This window comes from Mucor velutinosus (assembly GCF_035048745.1).
Source record: "Mucor velutinosus strain NIH1002 chromosome Unknown tig00001540, whole genome shotgun sequence".
Classification (NCBI taxonomy): domain Eukaryota; kingdom Fungi; phylum Mucoromycota; class Mucoromycetes; order Mucorales; family Mucoraceae; genus Mucor; species Mucor velutinosus.
Genome location: NW_027041893.1, coordinates 345,476 through 370,692, shown reverse-complemented (window position 1 = coordinate 370,692; position 25,217 = coordinate 345,476). Strand labels below are relative to the sequence as shown.

General features: G+C 40.2%; 9 protein-coding genes and 1 non-coding gene across 10 annotated transcripts; 5 read left to right on the top strand and 5 right to left on the bottom strand.

The window, feature by feature from the left end:
• Positions 1–53: 53 nt before the first annotated feature.
• ATC70_004224 (uncharacterized protein) lies at positions 54–2,088 on the bottom strand (the record flags this gene model as incomplete). The annotated part of the gene is made up of 4 exons (XM_064823532.1): positions 54–1,502; positions 1,557–1,605; positions 1,664–1,809; positions 1,864–2,088. 4 exons carry the CDS (start codon positions 2,086–2,088, stop codon positions 54–56), a joined length of 1,869 nt encoding a protein of 622 aa, XP_064688357.1.
• A 308-nt stretch (positions 2,089–2,396) lies between these two features.
• Positions 2,397–5,249, bottom strand: ATC70_004223 (uncharacterized protein; the record flags this gene model as incomplete). Its single annotated transcript, XM_064823531.1, has 10 exons — positions 2,397–3,701; positions 3,766–3,945; positions 4,021–4,069; positions 4,173–4,361; positions 4,422–4,504; positions 4,570–4,614; positions 4,679–4,793; positions 4,849–4,877; positions 4,937–5,058; positions 5,120–5,249. 10 exons carry the CDS (start codon positions 5,247–5,249, stop codon positions 2,397–2,399), a joined length of 2,247 nt encoding a protein of 748 aa, XP_064688356.1.
• A 468-nt stretch (positions 5,250–5,717) lies between these two features.
• Positions 5,718–6,490, top strand: ATC70_004222 (uncharacterized protein; the record flags this gene model as incomplete). Its single annotated transcript, XM_064823530.1, has 4 exons — positions 5,718–5,789; positions 5,844–6,089; positions 6,157–6,282; positions 6,335–6,490. 4 exons carry the CDS (start codon positions 5,718–5,720, stop codon positions 6,488–6,490), a joined length of 600 nt encoding a protein of 199 aa, XP_064688355.1.
• A 2,366-nt stretch (positions 6,491–8,856) lies between these two features.
• Positions 8,857–10,693, top strand: PAB1_2 (Protein phosphatase PP2A regulatory subunit B; the record flags this gene model as incomplete). The annotated part of the gene is made up of 3 exons (XM_064823529.1): positions 8,857–9,271; positions 9,331–9,384; positions 9,468–10,693. 3 exons carry the CDS (start codon positions 8,857–8,859, stop codon positions 10,691–10,693), a joined length of 1,695 nt encoding a protein of 564 aa, XP_064688354.1.
• A 1,326-nt stretch (positions 10,694–12,019) lies between these two features.
• Positions 12,020–12,092, bottom strand: ATC70_004220. Its single transcript has one exon. It is a non-coding gene; the product is annotated as a tRNA-Trp (tRNA).
• A 568-nt stretch (positions 12,093–12,660) lies between these two features.
• On the top strand, positions 12,661–12,990 carry LIA1_2 (deoxyhypusine hydroxylase; the record flags this gene model as incomplete). Its single annotated transcript, XM_064823528.1, has 1 exon — positions 12,661–12,990. One exon carries the CDS (start codon positions 12,661–12,663, stop codon positions 12,988–12,990), a length of 330 nt encoding a protein of 109 aa, XP_064688353.1.
• A 48-nt stretch (positions 12,991–13,038) lies between these two features.
• On the top strand, positions 13,039–13,335 carry SPA2_2 (component of the polarisome; the record flags this gene model as incomplete). Its single annotated transcript, XM_064823527.1, has 1 exon — positions 13,039–13,335. One exon carries the CDS (start codon positions 13,039–13,041, stop codon positions 13,333–13,335), a length of 297 nt encoding a protein of 98 aa, XP_064688352.1.
• A 4,765-nt stretch (positions 13,336–18,100) lies between these two features.
• Positions 18,101–19,213, top strand: RTC1_2 (SEA (Seh1-associated) complex subunit; the record flags this gene model as incomplete). Its single annotated transcript, XM_064823526.1, has 5 exons — positions 18,101–18,435; positions 18,495–18,545; positions 18,678–18,806; positions 18,865–19,042; positions 19,103–19,213. 5 exons carry the CDS (start codon positions 18,101–18,103, stop codon positions 19,211–19,213), a joined length of 804 nt encoding a protein of 267 aa, XP_064688351.1.
• Positions 19,214–19,229: 16 nt separating this feature from the next.
• Positions 19,230–20,459, bottom strand: RTC1_1 (SEA (Seh1-associated) complex subunit; the record flags this gene model as incomplete). The annotated part of the gene is made up of 4 exons (XM_064823525.1): positions 19,230–19,434; positions 19,496–19,560; positions 19,618–20,394; positions 20,448–20,459. 4 exons carry the CDS (start codon positions 20,457–20,459, stop codon positions 19,230–19,232), a joined length of 1,059 nt encoding a protein of 352 aa, XP_064688350.1.
• A 1,093-nt stretch (positions 20,460–21,552) lies between these two features.
• Positions 21,553–23,629, bottom strand: ATC70_004215 (uncharacterized protein; the record flags this gene model as incomplete). The annotated part of the gene is made up of 2 exons (XM_064823524.1): positions 21,553–23,376; positions 23,435–23,629. 2 exons carry the CDS (start codon positions 23,627–23,629, stop codon positions 21,553–21,555), a joined length of 2,019 nt encoding a protein of 672 aa, XP_064688349.1.
• Positions 23,630–25,217: the final 1,588 nt, after the last annotated feature.

The window sequence follows — 25,217 nt, the reverse complement described above, 5'->3', positions numbered from 1 at the left end:
ATAAAGCATACACAAGCTACTTTTTGAAAGGCAAATTTTTATTGCTACTTAATTTACAAGGATTTAACTAGACCAATATCTTTCTCAATCAATTGAGCTGCAATGGGATGGTAGAAGGACTTGTGTTGTAAGTAGGTATCCACAGCCAACTGAGCACCATTCTTTGCTTGATGAAGAAGGCGGTAGAGAGGACGAACAAATTTCATACGACCTTGTTCAGTGACAAACTTGACAACTTCAGGGTAAATAGGCTCGTAGCTGGTCATCAAGCATAGCTGTTGCCAGCGAAGACGCAAATCAGCATTGTGATTAGGAGTAAAGTTGTAGACTTCATCCATCTTTTGAATCAAACGATGAGGCAAAGGTTCAGCGTCAGTCAACTTTTCCAAAAAGACAATCTTTTGACCAGCAGAGAAGTTTTCAATATCCTTGGCAGAGAAAGATGACAGATCATCGGATTCGCGAGCAGCGTCCCAACGCTTGGCAAGATCAAAGCAAGCATCAGCAAGCGTGGTATCAAACTCGGGGTCAACAGGAGGCATACCAGGCTTATTGATCCAGGTATCAAAGTCAATGGTGTTTAACTTTTCTACCATAGATGAACCGTGGGTCTTTTCCATGTATTCAAACAAAAAGTCCTTCCAGTCTTGAGTCGAGATGGAGGTGGAGGCGAAATGCTCAACATAGGCCTTCATGTAAGGTTCAAAGATGGCGGGTCCACCAACAACCTTTTCAATGTGGTATAAAAAGTTGAAGCCCTTTTCATAGGGCACCTTGGAGAAGAAATCGTCGGGATCAGCACCATCACGCAGATCAGGGTTCAGCACAGTTTTTAACGAGTCCTCGCCAAAGAGATCGACGCTTTCTTGCAATGCCTTGAGACCGCTTAATGCTTCAAATTGTCGAGTAGCTTCGCCGTTCAGACGACCCAGAATTTTACGCTCAATGAAGACAGTCCAGCCTTCGTTCAACCAATAGTGCTTCCAAGCATTTGTAGTGACCAAGTTACCCATCCAACTATGCGAAATCTCATGTGCAATGACATTGACAGCACTCTTGTCACCAGCCAACAACGTAGGCGTAACAAAAGTAAGACAGGGATTTTCCATACCACCATAAGGGAATGAGGGAGGAAGCACCAATAAATCGTAACGTCCCCATTCATAGGGCGTCAAGAGAGCTTCACCCGTAGCCACAAATGACTCGGTATCCGCGAATTCCCAAGCAGCCTGCTCAATCATTTCAGGCTCACACCACACAGTGCTACGAGGGCCAATCTCTTTTCCAACCAAATTTCCAACAGCAATGGCAATCAAATACGAAGGAATGGTGGTTTTTTGACTGAAATGGTACGTTTTGAATCCATTCTCCTTGTCCATATCCTCATCAATGCCTGTTTGTAGTGCTGACATGACAACGGGAAGGTGAGATCTCACGGAGGCTGAATAGGTTACTTTGACGGAAGGAGAATCTTGACAGGGGATCATGGCGCGACCGTGGATCTGTTGGCATAAGTTAGTTCAGACAAGCGATACTGTCAATTATATCATGCTTACAGGCTCACTTTGAGAGAACAAATAAGGGTGCTTGCCACCGAGAGTTTGTCTAATGATTAGAGTATGTTAATCATGGCATGATGAAGCTTCTGCTTTGTATGACATACTCGGGCTTTAAGAATTGCACAGCTGTACATTGTTCAGTGGTTTCGTAGTCAATCTTCAATTGAAAGTGAGTACCAGCCTTCTCCACCACTGGCAAATCGATGGTCAAAGCAGAGCCCAAACTAGCATATCTTTTGGCTACATTGAACTATATAACAATTAGTGCTGGATCTTGATCAACGCAGATGCACACAAAACTCACCTTGAGGCTCTCTTTACCAAAGGCAACAGACTTGATTTCCAAATAACTGGTGTCCAAGACAACCTTGTCTACATGATCGACCAAGGTCACCAAGTCTAAAACGACATTACCATGCAAGTTTTGGTTCTCGAAATCAACAATCCAGTTCAGATGAAGATGTGTCGTCTTTACTTGATCAATGTTGGCTTGCGTGCTGAGATCGATGGTAGCAGGAGGAACACACATTTGATAAAAGTATAGCAAAGTGGAAAGGAAGAATAGTAAAACAAACCAAGAAACACGAAACATAACAAAGCTTTTTTTTTTTTCGCCTTTCTGGGAATTTTTAAATGAATGTGGGATCTTATATTTGCAGTGCGGCAACTGGTAAACGTTGACCCTTTTTGTGATACCAGCGTCCAAAGCTGCTGATATGGATGAATGAACTTTGAAAGATGCCATTGACAAACATTTACAGTAGTGAATGATATAAATAGCCGGTTTTACTATACAACAATACAGGGTTATACTAGGCAGGTTGATATAAGTTATTTCTATAATGAAGATGAAGGGGATGTACTTTTATACGTCACTGATGCTGATGCCGAGCTATCATTACTGGAGGAAGGCCCTCCACTCTTTGTCTGAAGGATATCACGCTCAACCTGCTTGATTTTTTCTTTTGTCTTCTTTTTCCAATTTGGATGCTGATTTTTATCAATCACAGCTTCAGGAGCGTCGTTCTGAGAATCCTCTACCACTATATGGCTGCCTTCTTCCCAGACTTCAATGCGAGGATGAATGCTTTTACCATGGTCTTGTTCGTACATGTGAGTATCCGTGATGTGCGTGAGATCTTCCTGCGTTGTGTTGCTATGGTTATGGTCTTTGAGTCGTCTGAACAGATTCTTGATGCCGCTGTTGCTGTGGGTGTTGGCGGGTGCTTCCTCTTCTCCTGCAGAATCGTCGCCGTCCTTGGTATTTTGACGCAGCAGCCAGCTTCTCAGACTAGACACACTGGCTTCGTTACGATCCGCATTGGATAACTGAGAATGCTGTGTCGTGGTGGCTCCAATGCGAGGTTTTACTGGCTCCAAGAATCGAATGGCTTGACTTGTATCAAACGAGATGGTGCTGCCACGTCGAGGGTCCTCGTCAAATGTTGAATCTGGCAGTAGGAGCTTTGGCTGACTTGCGTTATTGACCGTCTCTGAAGAATCATCGGGCAAGAAATCTTCTTCTGCCAAATCCGAATCAGAATCATGCCGAGGATCATGCATGTCTATGGTAATGCCATTACTCTCCTTGATATTATTGCGGTCATGCTGCAATGTGTTGTAGAGCGTGTTTCTCTCCAGCTCGGTCAACTCTTCTTCTTTGTGGTGATGGCCATGATGATGGTGGTGATGCTCTGCATCCTTTTTATGAACTTGCTGTCCAAATTGTAGTTTCGGTAGCCTCAACACTTGGTTGCTGCCGATACTCGATATAGACAAGGTTCTTGTTCGAATACGCTTTCCGAGCTTAAACAAGGGAATGGTGGTTCCATGCACAATTACCGAGCAAAACACAATAAAGAGCACGACGGGACTGATGATTCGAATGGAAACAGGGGATTCTTTACCTTCATATGCAACTTCGAGCTCCTCTTTAGCAATGATAGACAGAAATACAGCACCGACACCCATGGGACCAAACCAACCACTGAAAATGGCTTCACGGTACGTCTTCATAGCAGGCATCACTGGCTTCAGTAAGAGGACAATAGGCAATCTTCGGAAAAATAAGACCAGGATGGCAATGACAACCAAACGCCATGGAGTCAATCCCAATTCAGCATTACCAAAATCAGACCAGGGCTTTTTGTTGTTAGCATGTGTTAGTAAACATTAATGCAGTATGTATGTACTTTAACAAACTTACAATAATGGCGCCGATATACACAAAGATGGCCAGATTCAGCATCATATCAATCACTTCCTGAAAGTGAGCCTCTTCTGTCTCGTGTCTGAACCAATCGTCCCACGAAAATGCGTTTCCAGCAGCAAAACAAGCCAGCAGGTCATCGCTACCAGAGAATCCAGTCATGCTCATCAGAAAGAGCTGTTTTGGGTCAAATATGGAGGGAGTAGTTGGTATCAATATAATATAAAGGCAATCAAGGGGACAATTACTTACTGCTAGTGCGATTGCAAATGCAAGAAACGAAGGTTTATCGATGAGATGGCTATGAATGCGAGACATGTTACTTGATCCATGTTGAAAGATGCGTGTTGGCACACACACACACACACACACACACACACACACACACACACACACACACTTACTTTCTCTCTGACCATTGCAGCACTTTTCGAGCCACATAACCAACCACAACACCAATCACGCAGGAGAGTGCAATCTGAAATAAACAGGTAATGTAAATCCATTTACCTATAGCAGTGCCCACATTGTCTTCTGCGATCAAGAAAATGGCCAGAAATAAAAATGGAAAGCCCATGCCATCATTGGCACCACTGTATTTAGGAGTAAATCTTGAGTGTACGTGTATATGTGTGTATAGTCATGATAATCACCTCTCTGCTGACAGTGCATTTCTGATATGTGCTGGAACATGCTTTTCTGCAAATCTTCCCTTTACGACTGAATTCGCCAAAATCTACAATGTATGAGCGAGTTAGAGGAGAAGCATGCTGCCTTTTACATAGTGTCGTCAAGACTTACAGGATCAGTTGGACAAATGCAAGCAGATATCACAAGAGCCTCCAACTAATAATAACAGATTGTATTAGAATACAATGTTTATAATGAATTCCACATCGTCTTCACTTACATAATTGATAGGAGGAACCAACCCCCATATGAATAATCCACTGATGAGCCACATAAACATCATGGTAGGTATCAGCAGCATCGTCATGGTCAGCCATTCTTTCTTCAAGTAATGCCTATATGTAGAGTATGGTGAGTATTATCTCTGGCAAGACAGGGAGATGTCCTTACTTTGGCAATTCAATTCCAACAGCCATTACCTACATGTTGGATTAAAATGAGCTCAACTGTATAGGAGATATTATATCATTGCAAGTACCTGAATAGCAATGATACATCTGGTCAATTGCTTTGTGATTTCATCATGATCTGCCCAACTGTACGGGTTGAATCCATTTGTAACTAATGGGCCTGCTATAATTCCGACGATAACCGCCACCACTTAAAATGAAAGCCTGTTAGACGAGACAGACACTCAATTTGCACATGATGAGCAGCTTACATGCTTCGGAGAGAAAGAGCTTCTCTTTCAGGAACATGGAGATATAACCAAAGAATAGAATAAATCCACTCAAGATGGCAATGGCAATTGTAAATGTCGATATCTCGCCCGGAATAACATTGATTGTCATGGTGGTAAATGCAAAATGTCTATGCTGATGCTCTCTTTTATAGATGCCAACTGTGTAACAATGTTGATTTGGAAAAAAAAAAAAAAAAAAAAAAAAAAAAAAGGGCAGCACAAGGAAGAAGTGTGCAAAAGATGGAAAGAAGAAAGAGAAACAAAAAAAGAAAAAAGACCCTTGGCAAGTTTGAAATGCAAATGAAATATATTGTCAATTGAGAAAAGCCATGCCAAGCGATGTAGAGACATAAGAAAAGGGCAGTGCGGTATTTCAATGGCAAGAATGAAACTACTCTGCGAATGTATCAAGATGATCCTTTTTGAAAGGGATCTCCTTTTTGTACATGAAGCCCCCCCTCAGAAAACACTGATAGCAATAGTAGGGAGTTGCACTAATATATGTATATGTATATAAAGATAAAACATACCATCACAAAAAGTCGTTTTCTCATCTTTTTTTCTTTTTACATTAAATATGAAATCCTTGCATTGTGTTTACAGCAGCAATCGATTTGCAGATCAATACACACTAGACCTGGAAGGATTTGTAAGTAGCAAATGGTTGAGAGACCATAGTTGGCCATTCTAAACAACCTCATAGATGAGCCCTCATGAGTTTACTGCTACTATCAATACCTTCAATACAGCAGCCTGGCACTACCCTCCTCCATCACGGTTTACAGGATCCATCAACCACTATTTCATCTGTTTGGCAACTCTGATCCTGACTGCTGTGATTGCTGCTATACATCATACACGCCAGATTGGATTCATACTGATATTGCCATTTACGTTTCTGTTTACAAGCATGGTCGTCATTTATTATCGAAAGAAGCAAAAGCTTAGGGTACTTACTATCCAATTCTGCATGAATGTCTAGTAGCTAACATGTCTTTGTTGGGGATGCACTCTAGTTTGAATCTGCCATGATTCATCTCTGTAGTTGCATGAATGCAACTGAAAATGTCCGTGGCATTAATTTTAGATTGACTTTTTTGACTCCTGAGCAACAAATAGCTACACACCCATCCTCCTCCTATGTAAGTAAAAGGACCTGGATTGTATTTGAGAATGCTAATTATGCGATCATAGGCCATCACCATTGAATTTGATGACCGCTTTAACTTATTGCATCATTTCTCGTTAAATATACCACCATCCTATAGTACTAGTATCACAATTTCACCTCCACTGTATGATGTGGATGTAGCTAAACCAACCAATGCATATTATCCTTTGAAAGAGTAATAAATTTATTGTAGTATCACGTTTGTCGTTTTCAAATCTTGATCTTGTCATTAGGGATCACGGCAAACTAGCATACCTGCTCGAAAATTAGTCTTGAGGATCAACAAGATGGTTGCGGCTCGCCTATTCTGCAGTGCAGATCTACGAGAACTCATCTGTATCAAATCAAATTGGCTTAAGGATGCTTAGTATCTGCTTGTAGCAAGTCAGCTTGGCCAAGGACGAGATAATAACCTCGTGAGCTTCTCACTTTGACAGTAATGATAATGCAGCTACATTACTGTGCAAAGCGCTTGCTTTTGTTGTTCAATTGATAATATTCCTTCGCGGTATCTTCAGTGATGTCTTTTCTCCTGATAGCAACACTAATACCACAAAAAATCAATGCATTGCAGTCAACATATTCATATATCATCATATCATAATAAATTTATAGTCCATAGACACTTTTACAGCCCTAATATAGAAACTGAATTGCCAGGCATTTGTTAGGCATGGTTCATATATGATTAGAGATTTTATATCAAATTGTTATCAATCAACAATCAAGTTTCTTCTATTATTAAGTTTGCAATATAAGCCAAAGCCCAGCGGCAGCGCGAGCCACCTGAACGTAACGTAATAAATATATAATCCCTAGACACTTTCAAAGCCTCAACAAGAAAAGAATTTGATCTGACAAGTATTTTGATAGACTGGCGTTATTCAATAGAATCCAAAAAAATAGCATGGCTAACGGTAGTGCTATGTAGTTTGCCACCTACTTTCCACATGCTTCAAAAGTATCTATTACTGTATTGCCTTCATAATGAAAAAGGGCATTTGAGTTTGCCAGCCAGCCCCATCAGTCAAAATTAGTTCAAACCCAGACTCACAATCTGCTCTAGATTGGCCAAATCTTGACGGTTTACGACTCGATTCAACTATTTTGCCAAATTCGACTATGTAAAATATGATGATCATCCTATGCGTCTTTAAGCTTTCTTGGAGCGCTTTTCAAGGCGCATTTAATGGTACCAAGTAAGGTAGATGTCTTGAATAAACTTATTGAGAAATTTATGACAATATGAAAAGAGGTTTCTGGTCAAAATATTGAAATTTTACATATCAAAGTCCCACAAAGATGATTTCAGAGGTTGCTTTGGATCGATAGAAACGTTTTGATTCAAGATATACCATAGTAAAAGTCTTCATTATCAAGGTCAAAAATGCGATCGTTTGATTTTTGATGAAAACCATGAGGGGTACCTCATGCTTTTTGGCCATGTTTTTTTGGTCCTTAAAAAGTTGAGCAAAGGTGTCAGGAAGTAAGTGCTAGATGAGAGCAATTGTTTGGTGCTATTCTGACCATCTAAAGCGGCCTTGAGTGCAAGAAAACGCAGCCCAAATGCACTCAGGTTTTGCTGTATCAGGAGCATCAAGGACTAAACAGGGGAAATACCAGTATGCTGCTTGCTCGTATATGAAATAGCTACGTGTGTATGGATGTAGAGCATCACATAAGAATCAGATTTACAGAGAATATGAAGGATTTTCATGTGCAAGTGGAAAGTAGCAGTATTTTGATAAGATACGCAAGGGTAATCGGTAGCGCAAGCTGCCGCTGTGCAGTTTGGTTCTCACCGAAGCGAAGCGAAAGTAGAAAGCTATCCGAAGCATAAACACTCGTTATGAATAAAAGAATTGCCTTGCACCATGTTGGTTGAAACCATCATTATACTCTCTTGCTCTCCTCTACTTTTTTTATTTTTATTTTTGCTATGCAAGCCAACTTGCCATGAACCTTTGAGTTATTAACAAAATACTCTTGTTGGTGGCATGCTGACATCTCGGCATTATCATACGCTTGGAGAATCATATCAGTCTAGTAGAGCAAATGTGCATCAATTCAATGATCTCTGTAGCAATTTCTTGGTATACAAGACTACAGCAGCTACAACCTTCAAAAAAAAACATATTCTATGGCTGTTGCTCTTTGCATTGAGACATCATTTCATTAGAGCTTATAGCAGCTAATTGCTTGCGGCAATCCTGTCAATGGTTTTTTTTTTCGAGTGAAGCTCTACATCTGTCATGCATAAAACTCGTCTTGTCAGCATGTCAATTAAGCATCGATAACTGGGTAATTAGAAGCAGCAATTTCAAGAAGAAGATACTGGATCAAACTTGTAATGATGGGGAAACAAAGAAGAATCCAAACCACGTTCAAATCATAAGAGCCCAACCAATAACCAATCATTCTGCAGATATGCTTGGCTCTCATATAGCCGACAGGATTTACCACCAGCCATTTATTCCTTTTCTCTTCCTCTTTCCCTTTTTTTTCTCTTTTTTCATCTCTCCTTAATAATACCTATTTTATTACCATGAGAGAGCCTAACCTTTGTTTCCCTTCTCAAAGTAGAGCAGCCGTATGTATTACATCTGCCCTTTACGATAGAAGAGCTTTGGATTGTACTGCGACTTTGCCTCTTGTTAATTCGCTAACTCATTTAGCCTATTTAACTTCAACCTCACCACGTATAAGAGAGATTTTGTGTTTGGATGGTGGATTGGAGAAGCTGGTTCGCATTCTCTCTCAAACGTCAAGCAGATCAGATAGGCTTACTCTATGGAAATGGACGCTTGCATTTCAATCTATCGTCAATGTGGGTGTAAGGGGCACTGAGCAAATAAGAACAAAGGTAGTCGATACTGGTGTAATCCCGTTCGTATTGACTATACTCGGCAACTTTACAAAGTCCTATGAGATCATCAATGGAAAGAAAGAGATGAAACGAGGTAAACTCAACAATGCACAGCAAGCCGCTTTCTGCTTATTAATAGTTGGAAACCCACAGATCCCATTTCTTCGCCATCTACATCTACTGGTATCTTGTCCAAAGGCTTATTAGGTTGGTATCCCGACTATGCATTTCCTTTATTTCTTATTTTCTGTATCACTAACTACCTACAACAATTTCCCATGTAACGATAGACACGACTCCATTATCTTCTACTTCTACATCCTCATCATCAACTGCATCTCAACAACAATCGTCACCCGCTTCCAATGCATCCATTGCGAAACTGCCCTCAGTAACACCAGCCAAATCAGCTTTGCGTCGATCCACATTTCCCTACGTTAAAGTCGACCCCGCCCAGAGACGTTATAGACGCATTCACAAGGAAAGACAAGATCCCAAGTTCCCAGAATTGGAAAACGTATTCCACCGAGAAGAAGATGTCTTGTTATGTCTGCAACTGTTGGCTTATCTCTCAAAATACCCTCATATTCGTGACTTATTCAACACTGCTTACAACAAAAATGTGTTCAGCGTAGTAGAGAAATTCTGCCATCGCATTCATCCTGGACCTATACAATATTGGGCTGGAGTCATTATGCGAAATGCATGCCGTAAAGATGAAACACGCGGCGGTATTAGACGTTGTGCCAATATGTCTTGTGGCAAATGGGAATCTCAACCTCGTGAGTTTGCCAAATGTAGAAGATGTAGAAAGGCAAAATATTGTTCAAAGGCTTGCCAATCCAAGGCTTGGGCTGACGGACATCGTTGGTGGTGTGTAGAGAGACATTCATCCATCGTCCGAGATTCCAATGCTACTGCTGCTATCCCAACTGTAACTGCTGCTACACCTGCTACTAATGCTACAACAATCACAGCTGCTACTACTACGACTACCACCGCCACATCTCATACTCGATCCAACACTTCTCCATCCATGACCACCAACATGACATCAGCAACAAGTTCTGTAGCAGCTTCCTCAAGTTCCATTACTGCTTCAACTGCTAATACAGCTCAGACTGCTGATGGATTGAATGCATCTGTAACAGCAGCATCCACAGCTACCGCTTCTCCTGCCGCTACATCGACTTTTACTACTACTAGAGTTTTCCATCATCCAGGTGGTCAAAATCACCATACCTTTGATGTTGTAATTGGGTTAGCCCGTAACAATACAAGACATCAACGTCAACCATCTCAACAGGGCCAAATTTTGCCACAAGCAGCACAGCGACAAGAACAACAGCAAGAGCCAAGTACTGAAAACGTCTTGCCTTCTCATTCATCTTTTAGACATCGCAACAGCAGTAGTGGTATTTCTAATATGACACTTATTGAGCAAGGCACAGACAATGCCGAAGGGTCAGAAACCACCACTATGCTAATGGATATGGGCGTGCATATGGAACTATGATTTATGTAATTTTATTGATATTTTATACTTTTTTTTTTTTTTCTCTTCTTTCTTTTGCTGCAACTATGCCATGTTATATATACGTATACATAACGCTCTTTCTTATCTTTTTTTTTTGCCCTTTTTTTAATTAACCCCTTGATTCTCTATACAACAACATCTCCTTATCAAGTATACCTCTCCTTTTAAACAGCCCCACTTGCTAATTTCTGCCTCCTTTTTTTTCTCCCTGAAACTCTTGAAAATATACACAAATGGACATTTTATTCTATTTTTCCTTCATTCAAATAAACAATCAAAGTAAAAATACGTTTAATTATATCTGGTGATTTGTGCAAATGTTGAGTGCCTACTCGAGTGCTACATTTGTACAGTTATATTTAGAAGCAAAAAGACTGGTCTCTTTCCAGCACATGATGTTGTGATATACTAATCCCGATTGATATGATCCTGATACCACAATGCTTAATTAGGCATGTTTTCTCTTGTTGATTTCGGATAAATCTCGAGATGATCCATACAGTTGCAGTTGCAATTTCGTACTCCAGTTATCAACCGCTACTCTTTCGCAAGTGCAAATGTTTTGATTCATGTATAAGCAGGGCAAAACCAGAATATGAAGACGGCGGTAGTTTATGTCACCAAAGCGTCTAATTGACTTGAAAAGCAAGTAGAATCAAGTATTCGTCAATGCGATGAGGAATACGAAAGGAAAACTGCTTATTCTTTTACTTGATTCCGAAACTGTCGCCATACATTAGTTTGTAACCATAATTTAATTACTTGACTACATGTTGAATCAAGCTAAACATCGCATGAGTACAACACAAAACCTTTCATTGACAGTGCTTATCAGGTGTACACATTTGGTTGTGCACCTGACATCATAAAATGCTATTGTTGAAAGTCAATTGGCAATTATAAGTAAAACACAATGGATTAGCTTGTAAAGCATGTTTGGCTCTTACATGAATAAAGAGCTCATGACTGTCCAAATTTCAAAGGTAAACAAATAAACAAAAAAGGCAGAAAGTAGAATTTGAAAAAGTATGAAGCTGGAAATTCATCAAATTTCCAAAAGCAAAACCTCTGCTCTAATAAATCTTGTAAAGTTTGCATTGGATGCACTAGACTACAGTACCAGAGAGTTGTTTCAATGCGATAAAAAGTGCTTCCGAGTAAAAAAAAAAAAAATAACTTATCCTACTAAAATACAAATTTGCTAGATTGATAATGCGTGTCTGGCACTCGAAATCTAGAATGTGTCAACCGAAAATGATCCAAATGGACTACAAACACTAATTCTTGAAGATTTGCAAAAAACGATGAGACGTAAGAGAATCGAACTCTTGACCTTCAGATTTGGAATCTGACGCTCTACCAATTGAGCCAACATCCCTCTCTGCTGCTCTGTAACGGTAATAAAAACATTTTGTGGTGGTGCTGATTTCAAGAAGCAGTATCTGAACTCTGAGCCTATCAGAGTGCTGTTCCTGAGCTCGTATTCAAATCGTTTATTCTTACATTTTTTATTTTGACAAATATACTTGAATCTATACAACACATTTGAAATAAATCGAACTTTCTTACGTTTAAATCTTTTGGGCACATAGCTTTATATATACATTTAATCGCTGAGATACTGTCTACATCAAGGTTATTGCAACACATCAGCAACTTAAACAGCTTTAATTACTTGGTTTTGTCTTGGGATCAACTATTACTGCAAGATCTTCCATCCATTTCGCTACACATTTCATAAAACCAGCACCGCAGAGTATCAGCTCTGTTCTCGTCTATACAAGGCTTTCGTTAGACCCAAGATTGATGAGTATGGCCTCGCTATATCTCATCTTGACTATCGTACCTTTGAGGTTCTTGACAAGTTCCAAAACCGGCTGGTTGGTATGTTCGTGGGTGGTTCCTGGTTCAACGTTGCTAAGCACATTACCTGTCGTCTCCCTTCAATGAAACATCGGTATAATGTCTTGGCAACTAGGTATGCTCTTCGTTTTGCTAGTCTACTACCTGAGGATAATCTTGCGGTGGTTCTGCGTGGTGCTCTGTCGTACACTCGACTGGATCGGTACATCTGTGAAAACAGTTTGTATAGATCTCTGCCTGACCCTGTCCCTTCATTTGCTGGTCTCAAGGCTCACTTCTCTGACTTCTGGCAAGATCAGGTGGATCAACAACTGGCTGCTGCTGCTACTACTGGTAAACATGTTCTGCTTCGTGCGTGCCGTCCTTCTTCTGTCTCTCGCCCTGATCCCATACTGTACTTACCTATTGGTTGATCTGCTCGTAGTCGTTTGGTTCGTTGGCGTCTTGGTCGTTTTGCAAACATGCGTGAGGAATGTCCCTGCATGGATGGATCTTTCATCTCTGGAGATCACTTCCCTCAATGTCGTGCTTTGGATCGTGATCTGTGGGATGCTCTGCCTGCTGCTCCTTCTGGTGTACATGTCATTGACAATGCCCTGAACGTGCTGCCTATAAGTGGTTCTGCTGGTCCTCCAGTATACTGGTCTGCGTTACTATCTTTGCTTCATGCAATCGACTGTGTGGTCCACCCTTTGGCTACTATCGCCCCTGATCCTGACCCAGGATCATTGTGGTTCTATCCTCCCTCTCATGGCTAACTGAGATGAACGTTTGGCCGATTGTTTTCTTTGTGCGGTGCCTCGGTGGTAAGTCAAATCAAAGTTCCCATCCGTTGGTTCATCCCTCAAGATCAATCGTGCCACTACAAGTAGTCTTCTGCTCTTTTACTGCCATCTCAAACTTTTTTTCCTCATCTTTTCCGTTGTCTCTATTGAGGTTTTCTTTCTTTAGTCTATATAGTTACTAGTTTTATGGCATATGCTCATACCGAGTGCCCAATTATAAAACATTGTATATAAATAAAAACAATCTTTAAACTGAGCTAACATCCCATGGATGCTTGAATGGCTCACTTGGTTAGACCTTCATGCGGAAGCAGTGAGTATGCCGAGAGGTCGTGGGTTCGAATCCCACCTTCGCATCCATATTTTCCGCCTTTCTAACCTGGCATGTTACTCGGTATTTGTTCTTGCACGTTTAGGTGTGTGGAATACATCCAGTTACCAGATTTAGATATAAACTGTATGTACACTGGATTAGATGTACGATATCGATTTATACTATAAGAAGATATGGACTTCAGATACGCTAGTACTATAAGATTCATACTATATAAGATATAGGCTATAGATGGCACCACGGACATGGATGGCGCTATAGACTTATGCTTGTATTCCGACATTGACTACAGATGTTTACCATATCTGGATAGGCACCAAGATTAATGCAATATGAGCTTGTTGCTTCAGATGTGCACTTTATGATCCACGCTATAAGACACATGCTTATATCCGTGATACTAGCTACAGATACTTTATGTACTACAGACTTGTACTATATTTGAGACATGCTATAGACATGCATACGATATGCTATAGACATGCTTGTTGAGGATATAGATCATCTCTGAGAGGCAAATGTATTAAGCGTCGTTTATTACATAAGAGGATCTGAGAATGAGCTGAGATGCATAGTAGAAGTGAGAGGTCTTTATTCAAGCAGCACGAAGGAACATGAGTGGTGCCATCAAATGGCTAATCTATATCCTGGTTCCTAGAGAGTGGTAGCCTATGGTCTTTCGTCCCTGGAAGTGGGTTTCAATTCCGACAAATGTTCTTCCGTCAAAGCTATTAGGAAGAACATTCTATCCTGGATCATCTTTGTTGTTTATCCTTGACTGGTGGTTCATGAGTTCTGATGCAGCACATCCTCGTTACTGGTTCAAGGCTTATACAATTATCCCGCATTCAAGATCAAGGTCCTATTGCTGCGGCACTGTCAAATAACTATAAATACCTTTGATATCTACACTAGTTTTGATCCCTATTCAATCTTGGAATAACATAATAAATATATTCAGTTCTAATTGTATTTACTCTGTCTATATTTTGTTATTCTAAACAATGCTAAAGATGTATGCTTAGCGATATACACTCAGATATGTACTATTAATATAGACTAAGAAGACTGTACCTATCGGATACATGCTACTAGATCGATATTAATTATCCTTATGGAAAGGATAGATCAGGGTACTTCGGATGAGAGTCTAATTATTCATCCAGATAGAGCTAAATCATGATTAGCTTGCTGGAGTTGTCTTTTAGCATGATTAGACATTAGTTGATCTGAGTTGACTTATTTGTCAATCTAATTAATAGAACTTTTATCCATTGTTATAGTATATAAGAAGGATCACCTACCTGGCCAGTAGGGAGACTTCAGTTTACTTTACACCTGTCAGTTTGATAATAAAACATACCTTTATCAAGTTGACATTACTGTTTTTTTATTCTTTTTTTTCCGTGAATTTTAGTCTTTAAAGCCTCAAATTCCACAACCTTTATCAAGTTGACTTTACTCTTCTTCTTATTCTTTTTTTCCGTGAATTTTAGTCTATAAAGCCTCAAATTCCTCATAAATAGCATTTAAACTTCAACTCAATAACATCATCTTTTTTATATATTGAAATTTTTGAGGTTTTTAGTTACTACTGCCTATCTAGTACAAACAAACCTAAAGAAGTTTTTAATTGCAAAGATGTGTAGTGTACACAGGCGGAAGGTCAACGGAGCTTCAATTTATATTGTTCTGAATGATAATCCATAGGATTCCGAAACCTATCGATCTTGAAATTACGCGTTTCTTGACAGTAACCATCCCTTCTAACTTATGTGAAACTTGTAGAGAATTCAAAGGAGGATACAATGGTATTTATATCAAGTCTCTGGTGTACATTGTTCATCTGATATTTGGTACGATTGTTTTTGCGATTTTTTTTGACTTTTTTCTAAAGATTAATAAGTATCTGTCATCAAAACATTTTGTTAAGCATTACTAGACATTGTAGACCAAAAAAATTCCTATCGAATGAGCTATTGCCTGAAGCTCTGGCATAGCTTCATCATGAAATATTGATAATATTGTCTTAACAAAAAAAAAGGTCACCCAATTTTTCGCTTGCTACCACAGGCAGATTTTGAAGAAAAACCCATGATTTTGCATGATACTCTTTTTAGACCATATCTCGACAAATACTCACTGAATTCGCACAAAACAAAGACCATTCAATAGCTCTACGTTATATCCATTATAATATAAAAGTCTAAAGTACCAGATGTACGTTCCCCTCATAAATTTGCTGAAAATCATATACTTTATGAGCTACAAGCAGAAGATTTTCAAAACTTTTATCCTTTCTCTATAAAAGCTATACCATCGTATAGAAAATTGAAAAAGAAAGAGAAGCTACTAAGATTGAAGCTCTCGTTCACTTCGTAAAATTCAGCGGTACAGCCCTTTGAAAATTGATCATTTAGACTATTTTTCATCATTACTCATCCATATCACCCGCAATAACCCCACATCAAACATGTCCTGGTCAAAAAATGTTCCCTCTACAGCTTTCACTACACATACATTACACATTCATATAGTAATTTAAAAAGTTTTACTAGCAGCATCTATTCAATATTCACTATTTTCTAAAATTTCGGTTTTCTCAACAACCATGCTACCTACGCAAATTTGGTTTGTACCATCGTCTTCTTGACAAAATCGGAGTTTATTTGAGACCCAAAACGGCAATTTCGGAGTTCGAAAATGATCTGCGGCATTAAAATTGATTGCCAAACCTGTGAGATGAAGAACAACCTTTGTCCAGAACGATGATTTCCATATTTCATAGTTTCCTCAATACTGTAACATTGTATAAAGTGAAGAATGTTATTTTTGGCATTATTTCTTAGCATAGATAATGAAAACAGTTCAAGATGACGAATACATTGGAATATTTACTCGAAAAACTGGACGCCATACTTTTTGATTTAGTGGTTTTAACTGCATGTTAATGCCAATCATGGGTTCATTATCTCTTAAGCTATATTTTCTCATCTAAATCCTTGACTTCATATCACTTTCTGCACTCATAATAGTATATATGGTCTCTTACCATAACATCCAATCCAATAAACAATAAATTTTTCATCTGATTTGTTTTGAACGCTTTCTACTAGAATACGTGAATTATTATAATAACTCGGCTGCTAGTTTACTTTGGTACATGCAATGCTCCACTGTAGCTTCTACTGGATTGGGGTTTCAGTGCCAGTAGGGAGAAAATGGCTACGGATAAGATAATGTTCACACTTTCGCAAGAAATATATTACCAAGCGACCCAGTTGATCGCTCGCATCAAATTAAGCAAGATCCCTTTAAAAGGAACCTTAAAAAATAGCGAGATTTACCGTGTTCTATCGTTTCCTGTAAATAGCATGAACAAATCAATCCAGATTAGCATATTACTTGTATTGATTCTTAAACTTTTAGATAAGGCCGCTATGTTGCAATCTTCTCTATAGTTCATAATAAACAAAACCGAACTGATCAGTCTTCAACGAGAAACAGTGTCAGAGAGGTTTTCTTTGTTGCAAATGTAACAAAAATACATCGTAAAAGGTTGTTTAATCTGGATAATGCACACTTTTTGATGGTTTAACTTTTTTGAAAGACACGCACACACATTGCTGTGCAGCATAATTTTTTCAAATTGGCTCTGAGAATTTTAGGGAGCATCGAATTGTCTAAGTACGTTATTGTTGTGCATCCACGGAAACATGATGAATCAGAGGCATTGCTTAATAATAAGCGTGAGCTACTAAGGAGGATGATTCTTCAGCATAAGAACTATCCTTGTTTTCATGTAAATCAGATCATCATCAGTGCTAGATAGCTCTAAAAGAAATTGGCAAGAGAAGTATTGATGTCTATTTTCAAAATATTCTGCCCAGTAAAGGTATTGGATAAATCAATTTTAATCAAACAATTGACATCAGGATTACCTTTTGCGCTCTAGACCATGCTGTTTGCGAACACGCATAGAAGCAATGTCAAGAGAGGCATATGTTGCCCACTTGATAGTATATACTTGCTCCTCACATCATGTAATTTGTCTGAAACAGTAGTAGACTATCGTTGTCGTCAAGCAAATGCCACGGTATATCTAAGTCGAGGAGCATCCTTAATAATAATTTGCTCTGCAGACAGTAGCTCTACAAACCGTGTAGTCTGTAGGCCGTGTGCATACTCCTGCTATTACCAGAGTTGCTTCGTGGTTGATTTGTGGCCAAAGATTAATCAGAGCACAGCAGACCAATCGATGTCAATGATGAACAAGAAAGGCTTCATTCAATTATAGTTCCGCTTGCTCACACCAAAGCGACATGAATACAAAACTGGCACTGCATTATTCTCTTTAGAAATATATTTTTCAATTTTTCAATTTTTTTCACACCAAACCTGACTATGGAGTCTTCACATCCCATATCAGAAGACATAGGATTGCAGCAAGAATTAGAAACAAGACCAGCCCAGATAAATACCAGAACAACTATTGAACAGCAGGAGGAACAAGCAGAACCTCAGGCTATTGCGCACGATGTTGAAACTGGAGAAGCCATTCTTATTGAACGTTCAAGAAGCAACTTCTCATATAATGGAAACGAGCTTCGACAAAGAAATGTTATAAACAAAGAAACTATCAAGGCAGCACCGACAAGAACCACAGCAACTACAATCACAGACAATTACAAAGATGATTCAAATCATAATGGTGGGGGATTTTACGAATGCAATATTTGGTGAGTCCAATTTCGCTATGATGATGGTTACCAAACAAAATTAACAGCCTTACATCAAGTTTCGATACAGCTATTCATCCCGTGTTGACACTTTGTGGACATCTATTCTGGTAAGTTTTACGTTTATTGCCTCAAGAGAGACAGAGAGAGAGAGAGAGAGAGAGAGAGAGAGAGAGAGAGAGAGAGAGAGAGAGAGAGAGAGAGAGAGAGAGGGAAAGACGTATGAGTAACAACATTCGTAGTTGGTCTTGTCTTGCTCAATGGCTGAATGCACAGTCAAGAAACCCTACGTGTCCAGTTTGTAAAGCAGGATGTGGAAAAGACAAGGTGATCCCAATTTATGGTCGTGGCAAAGAGGAGAAGGATCCAAGGTAAAGTACTATTGCGAGTTAGAGTGTAACATTGGCAGCTCAATTGCTTTACTGTTAGAAACGACCCATCCATCCCCACTCGACCAGCAGGACAGCGACCACCACCTATCCGTGATCCCAACAGGCCAGCTACATCATTTTTTGGACAGCCATTTGGAAACAATGCCTTCAATAGAGGTGGCATGTCTATATCTGCTGGATTTGGCTTCTTTCCTCTGGGTGTAACGTTTGTAAGTGTAAGTCTTAATTTGTGTTGGGATGGATTGATAAAACTCATGCATACTGCGAAAATCTAGAATATTCCTACTGGCTCCAACAACAATGCTCAAACCCCACAAGGTGCCTTCATGTCGAGATTAGTGATGATGTTGTTAAGTTTATTAGTAATTGCCATTATTTTTGCATAGTGAAATAAATAATATGTTAGTTTGCTGTTCCATCGTAGCTATTAAGAGTGAGCTCTGCTTCGTCCACCTTTAAATGTCCATTCATGACACTTTGACTCAGTTTTTGTGCTGCTGTCTTTTTGTGCTTTTTGCTCTTCTTTTCCTTCTTTTGTGGTCTAACAACCGATACAGGCACTGGTGAGTTGTGAACCAAGAAGGTTGAGACACTGCCCATGAGCATGCTATATAGAAACCATGAATTTTCGCTATTTAACCGCCATCCATGGCTATTTTTGTGCTTACCCCTTGATTGCACCTCGATCTCGAGAACCACAGACAACCATGGTCAATTTTGGAGTAGAATATATCTAAAACCGTCATCAGTAGCTAATCATCACATGCCATGTATACGTCTCCTGAATTACCAGATTCAATAGCGATTCCCTGGTCTTACCAGCCAACGAGTAAACAACAATCTTGATGTTGTAGAGCAACATTTCGTCCATGATGGTTCTCACTCGAGAAATCATGGTCTTTGATTTACGGTCCAGTTCAGCCCATAGGCGATACTTTTCGTCGTCATCCATGTCCTCTACATCCTCATCGATGCTAATCGTACTAGCCACATGAAGCTCATCACCACTACGTAACAAGGTACCAATCCCCCATTTGAGGGCATACATGCTTTCTTCTCCGAAATCACACATCATCATGTAACGCTTTGGCCTGATAGCCTTCCTCTCCTCAGATGTACCATAGTAGAATGTCACTTCGATATAATCGTCTCTAGCGATGAGAATAGGTGGATCCGAGAAAACGAGCTCTGGTGGTCTACGCACCAACTTGTGCTTGGTGTGCTGAGATGGCGAGGGTGGTGTACTGCTATCGTCAATGTGGATTTGTCGGTTGCTCTCGGTAATCTTGAATAATTCAGGGTCGCGTATAGCGAGGTCATCTTCGTAGTCTTCTTCATCGTTGTAAAAGTAACGGTTCTTTTTCGAGCTGCCGCCAGCACTACTACCTTCCTCGTCAGACGAAGAAGAGCTGTCGTCTTCAGGATCAATCTGATTAGGGTCAGGTTTTTGGACAATGATAGCCTCCTTCACCCTTCTATCCTCGGGGGTATCTCTATTCAGGTCTTGGATTTCCTGAGATAACATGGCATCCAGATCCCATGTGTTATTGTTGTTGACTGTCTTGGTCTACATGGAGTGTGTGTTGGCTATATGTTCATGATGAGCAGATGTTATCTTACCCTTGAACTCATCTCTAACTGTGGGAAATCTAAAGAAGAGCGCTTTGAGTTCCTTTGCCCCTTTTGCTAATGTCTTCACTTGCGGATGTTTAAAATTCCAAACCACTGCTAGGAAGCAAGCTATCATCAATCACTAAAAAAGGCAACAAGCTTTTCATTCAAATTGAAGCAGTTTTCTTTTACATGTAAATTTATAATATTATAACGAGTGAGTGGACAGTGCAGGCCGATCATGGAATTGTAGACGAAGATTTGCCCAAAACCACAATTGGAGTGCAAAAAATGCAAGTATCGCTGCAATCCATGCGATAAAAACTTCATTACAAAAGCATACCAGCAATCGAATAACAAGCTTCTAACCGCAATTTTCCAATAACGTCAATCACGAGTATGCTATTTCCTCCATACTAAAATGGCTCTTTTAGATTATCGAGTCTATACACGTCTGCCAAAGAAGTCAATATATTAGTGTCATTCAATCAGCATTGAATTTTGGCTCTGCAGTGCCCTACCTTCTTGAGTTGCAGTTCTTGATTATGGCTGCAATATAGGCCCACATGTCTGAAAGGTGTGTATTCAAGTCTCATTCATTTGTTACAGACTTCAAGGATCGGCAAGTCATTAAGTTGTATTTCTATTATAGCATCCACTCAAGTATACAGTACATTGACAGGTATACCAAAGCACTGCGACATCTGTTGACTTTATCAAACATTCTCTAATATGGAAAATTTATTGTTCCTTGATCTTGTAAATTGTGGAAAAAATAGGTGGATCATGCTCCGTAGTATTTAACCATTGCATCTTCTCTGTCTGTCGATCTCCATGTAAATATAAATAAATCACTATTCTTATTCTGTTGCAATCCATTTTATATTTTCAGCTTTGCCTTCTTTAAATAAGATGACTAGATGTTTCTATGCAACAACAAAAATGCGCTAGAGCTTAAAAGAAAAGATATACAGGGTTTTTATTGTTGTAATAGTTTTGGGAATCTAAAACTTCTAAATAGCAAAAGATAAAGATTTATAAATACAATGATGTGTTGCGAGAAAACAAAAGAGGATGTAGATTAAGTGTAATTGTGTTTTGTGAGTGAGATAAATTATTGGTGTACTTGAGATACAATGGAGGGAATGACAGAAGGATCAGCCAAAGTGGAAATATCGCCCAGCTGGTTGTGCTCGCCATTGACAATCTTGCGAAGAATACGACGGACAATCTTACCAGAACGAGTCTTGGGATGCTCACGGACAATGTGGATACGCTTGGGAGCAGCAAAGGGACCAATGATCTTACGAACAGTCAAGACCAACTCACGATCAAGGCCATCGCTGACATTGGCATGAGGCTTCAAGCTTACGAATGCATGAATAGCTTGTCCAGTCAAGTCATCATGGGCACCAACGACAGCGGATTCGGATACAGAGTTATGGCTGGAAAGAGCAGACTCGATCTCGGCGGTGGAGAGACGATGGCCAGAAACATTGATTACATCATCGACACGACCGCGGATCCAAATGTAACCATCCTTATCCATAGAAGCACCATCACCAGTGAAATAGTGGCCAGGGTAAGCCTTTACGTAGGTGTCAAGGAAACGAGAGTGGTTCTGATAGATGGAACGAGCCATAGAGGGCCAAGGGCTCTTGATGGCCAAGACACCAGTTTCATCCACCTTGTCAATCTTGGCACCAGTAGCAGGATCCAACAAGACAGGTTGAATGCCAAAGAAAGGAAGAGTGGCAGAACCAGCCTTGGTAGGAGTACAACCAGGCAAAGGACTGATGATGATGGAACCAGTCTCGGTTTGCCAGTAGGTATCCACGACAGCACAACGACCCTTACCGACCTTTTCATTATACCAATTCCAAGCTTCAGGGTTGATGGGCTCACCAACAGAACCAATGACACGAAGACTAGAGAGATCACACTCATCGACCCATTGGTCACCAAGACGTTGAAGAGCACGAATAGCAGTAGGAGCAGTGTAGAATTGAGTAACCTTGTGCTTGTCGATCAATTCCCAGAAACGGGCAGGAGTAGGATAGGTAGGAGTACTTTCAAATAAGACAGTAGTGACACCAAGAGTGAGAGGGCCATATAAAATGTAGGTGTGGCCAGTAACCCATCCAATATCAGCCATACAAGCATAAACATCATTCTCGTGAACATCAAAGATGTACTTGACGGTGGCAGCAGCGCCGAAGAGGTAACCACCTGTAGTGTGAACAATGCCCTTGGGAGCACCAGTGGAGCCAGAAGTATAGAGCAAGAAAAGGGGGTCCTCAGCGCTCATCTTTTCATAGGAGCAGACAGGGCGAGCCTTCTCCATCTCCTCATGCCACCAAAGATCACGGTTCTCCATCATGGGGACACCTGTACCAGTGCGTTGATAGACAATGACATGTTCTACTTGATGAGCCTCCTCCTTGGCCAAGGCGTTATCGACAATAGACTTTGTAGCAATGTTACGGCCACCACGACGACCTTCATCAGAAGTAATCACAATGTGAGCACCACAATCAGCGACACGGTCCAAGAGGGACTCAGCAGAGAAACCAGCAAAGACGACAGAATGAATAGCACCAATACGAGCACAAGCCAAGATGGCAATCATGGTCTCTGGAATCATGGGCATGTAAATGGCGACATTATCGCCCTTACGAACACCAAGGCCCTTGAGGACATTGGCCATACGACACACATCACGCAAAAGCTCACCATAACTAATATGACGGACATCAGCAGGCTCATCACCTTCGTGAATGATGGCAATCTTGTCAGGGTTCTTGAGAGCATGACGATCAACAGCATTGTAACAAGCGTTCAGTTCACCCTCCAAAAACCATGCTACATCACCATTTTCAAAAGATCCATGGCTGACAGTTTCGAAAGGCTTATCCCAAGACAAGAGATCGCGAGCGAGCTACCACAATTAAAGCATGTTAGTATAGACGGTATTATCACTGGTCAGACAGACTCACATTGCCGAAAAACTTGTTGGGCTCTTCAACACTCTCCTTCCACATTGAACGGTATTGCTCCATCGAGCTGACATGAGGAGTGGGACATTGCTTGCTGTCCAAAAGACGACTAGGAACAGGATGAGTGACGATCTCGGGCAACTTGTCTTCGACGGGTTGTTCAGCGGCAATGGTGTTTTCAGTGGAATGAGGCATTGCTCTGGGTTGTTGATTTGAAATGAATAGAGAAGAAGAAGAAGAAGAAGAAGAAGAAGAATAAGAAAAAGAAGAAAGACAGACAAGAACAGAACACTGACTATTTCAATGATGATAAAGATGGAGATCTAAAATGATATTTTAGCCTGGATATGTATGTTCATTTGTCTCTATCCATATATAATTTTCTGCTCCTCCAAATAAAATTAACCCAGTGAAAAGGTTTCATATGGCCAAGGACAATATGGCAACTGAGAGCAGCCGCTTCTCTTCCTCAGATTGTTCACATTGTGCCTCATACACTTTTCAAACGACACGCTGGTGCTAGTTTGACAGGTGGCATAAACCTTTTTCCAAAAGGACATTTTCCTACCCCAAAATAGGTATGTTGGGGAAATTACTTGTAGAGGCGTGTAACATTGGATCCTGGATGTTGCTTGTGTAGCGCACTCCATGACATTTCAGGGCTGTCTTCTAATGTATTTCAACTGCAACGAAATAATACTCGCCCAGGTTGGCAGGGTTTGTGTCGGCTACCATCTCTTTTTGGACGAGGAAGGCTTTCTTAATAAGGTATTCTCCCCGCGGCCGTTGCTAAAAAAACTAAACTCTATCGCTGCTAGTTGATAGCGGAAAGGACTCACTGCCAATCATTGTGCATGCTATCTCTTGGAAATCAAACATTGATTGCCTGAGATATAACACATGTTACATAATACCATGAGCTATCAGCAAACGGAGTCAACTGAAGATCGATTTGACCCTGATTTCTGTTATAATTACACATGTAGGTGTATCACACCGAATGACAAGCAGAACTCAGTCAGATGGTAGAGAAACTCGTTTGATTGGGAATAGATGCTAACAGGCTTCATTTCGAGTAATCCTCAATCGCGCATGTCACGGCATTAATTGGGCTTATTATTGAAGCAAATCTTAGATCAAGTATATGCCATATTCACAAATGTAATTGATTGTATTGATATCTTAGCGCTTTTGCCTCAGGGGCAAATACAGTTGCTTATATCCGAGATGAATTTTCAAGGAGGTCATCCATTTAGGTGCGTTCAAAACATGCCTTTCATCCATTCTTTATCAAGTTTCTGGTCATTTCCAAGATGCCAAAGCAAAGAAAAAGTGTAAGCACAACAAATGCCGATATTAGCTACAAAGATGTCTACTAGGCTGTGTCTGGCCAAAGAGCTAAGATCCTAAATTCACTATTATATAAACTGTAAATGGATAACATTGCGACCAATGTAGTCATGAAACATACAGGCAGAGAGGCAGTAGCGGAGACATTTTACGTCTGGTGCCTCCAACAGTACTACATTACATGCGAGCGTCTCACTTACCTCACTGTTCACTGAAAACTTTGTTTATAGAGGGATTGGACAAATGGCACCATGTCAAGGGATCGGTGCCGCCGGCGTATTGTCAGACTGTGCCACCCATTGAGACCTTGGTATCTATATCAGAGACTTGATCTGAGATGTGATCCAACAACAACACTGTCTTTTTTTTTTTTTTTTTTTTTTTTTTTTTATTAAACCTTACGTTATAAAAGTATGTTGATTGCCTGCAACAG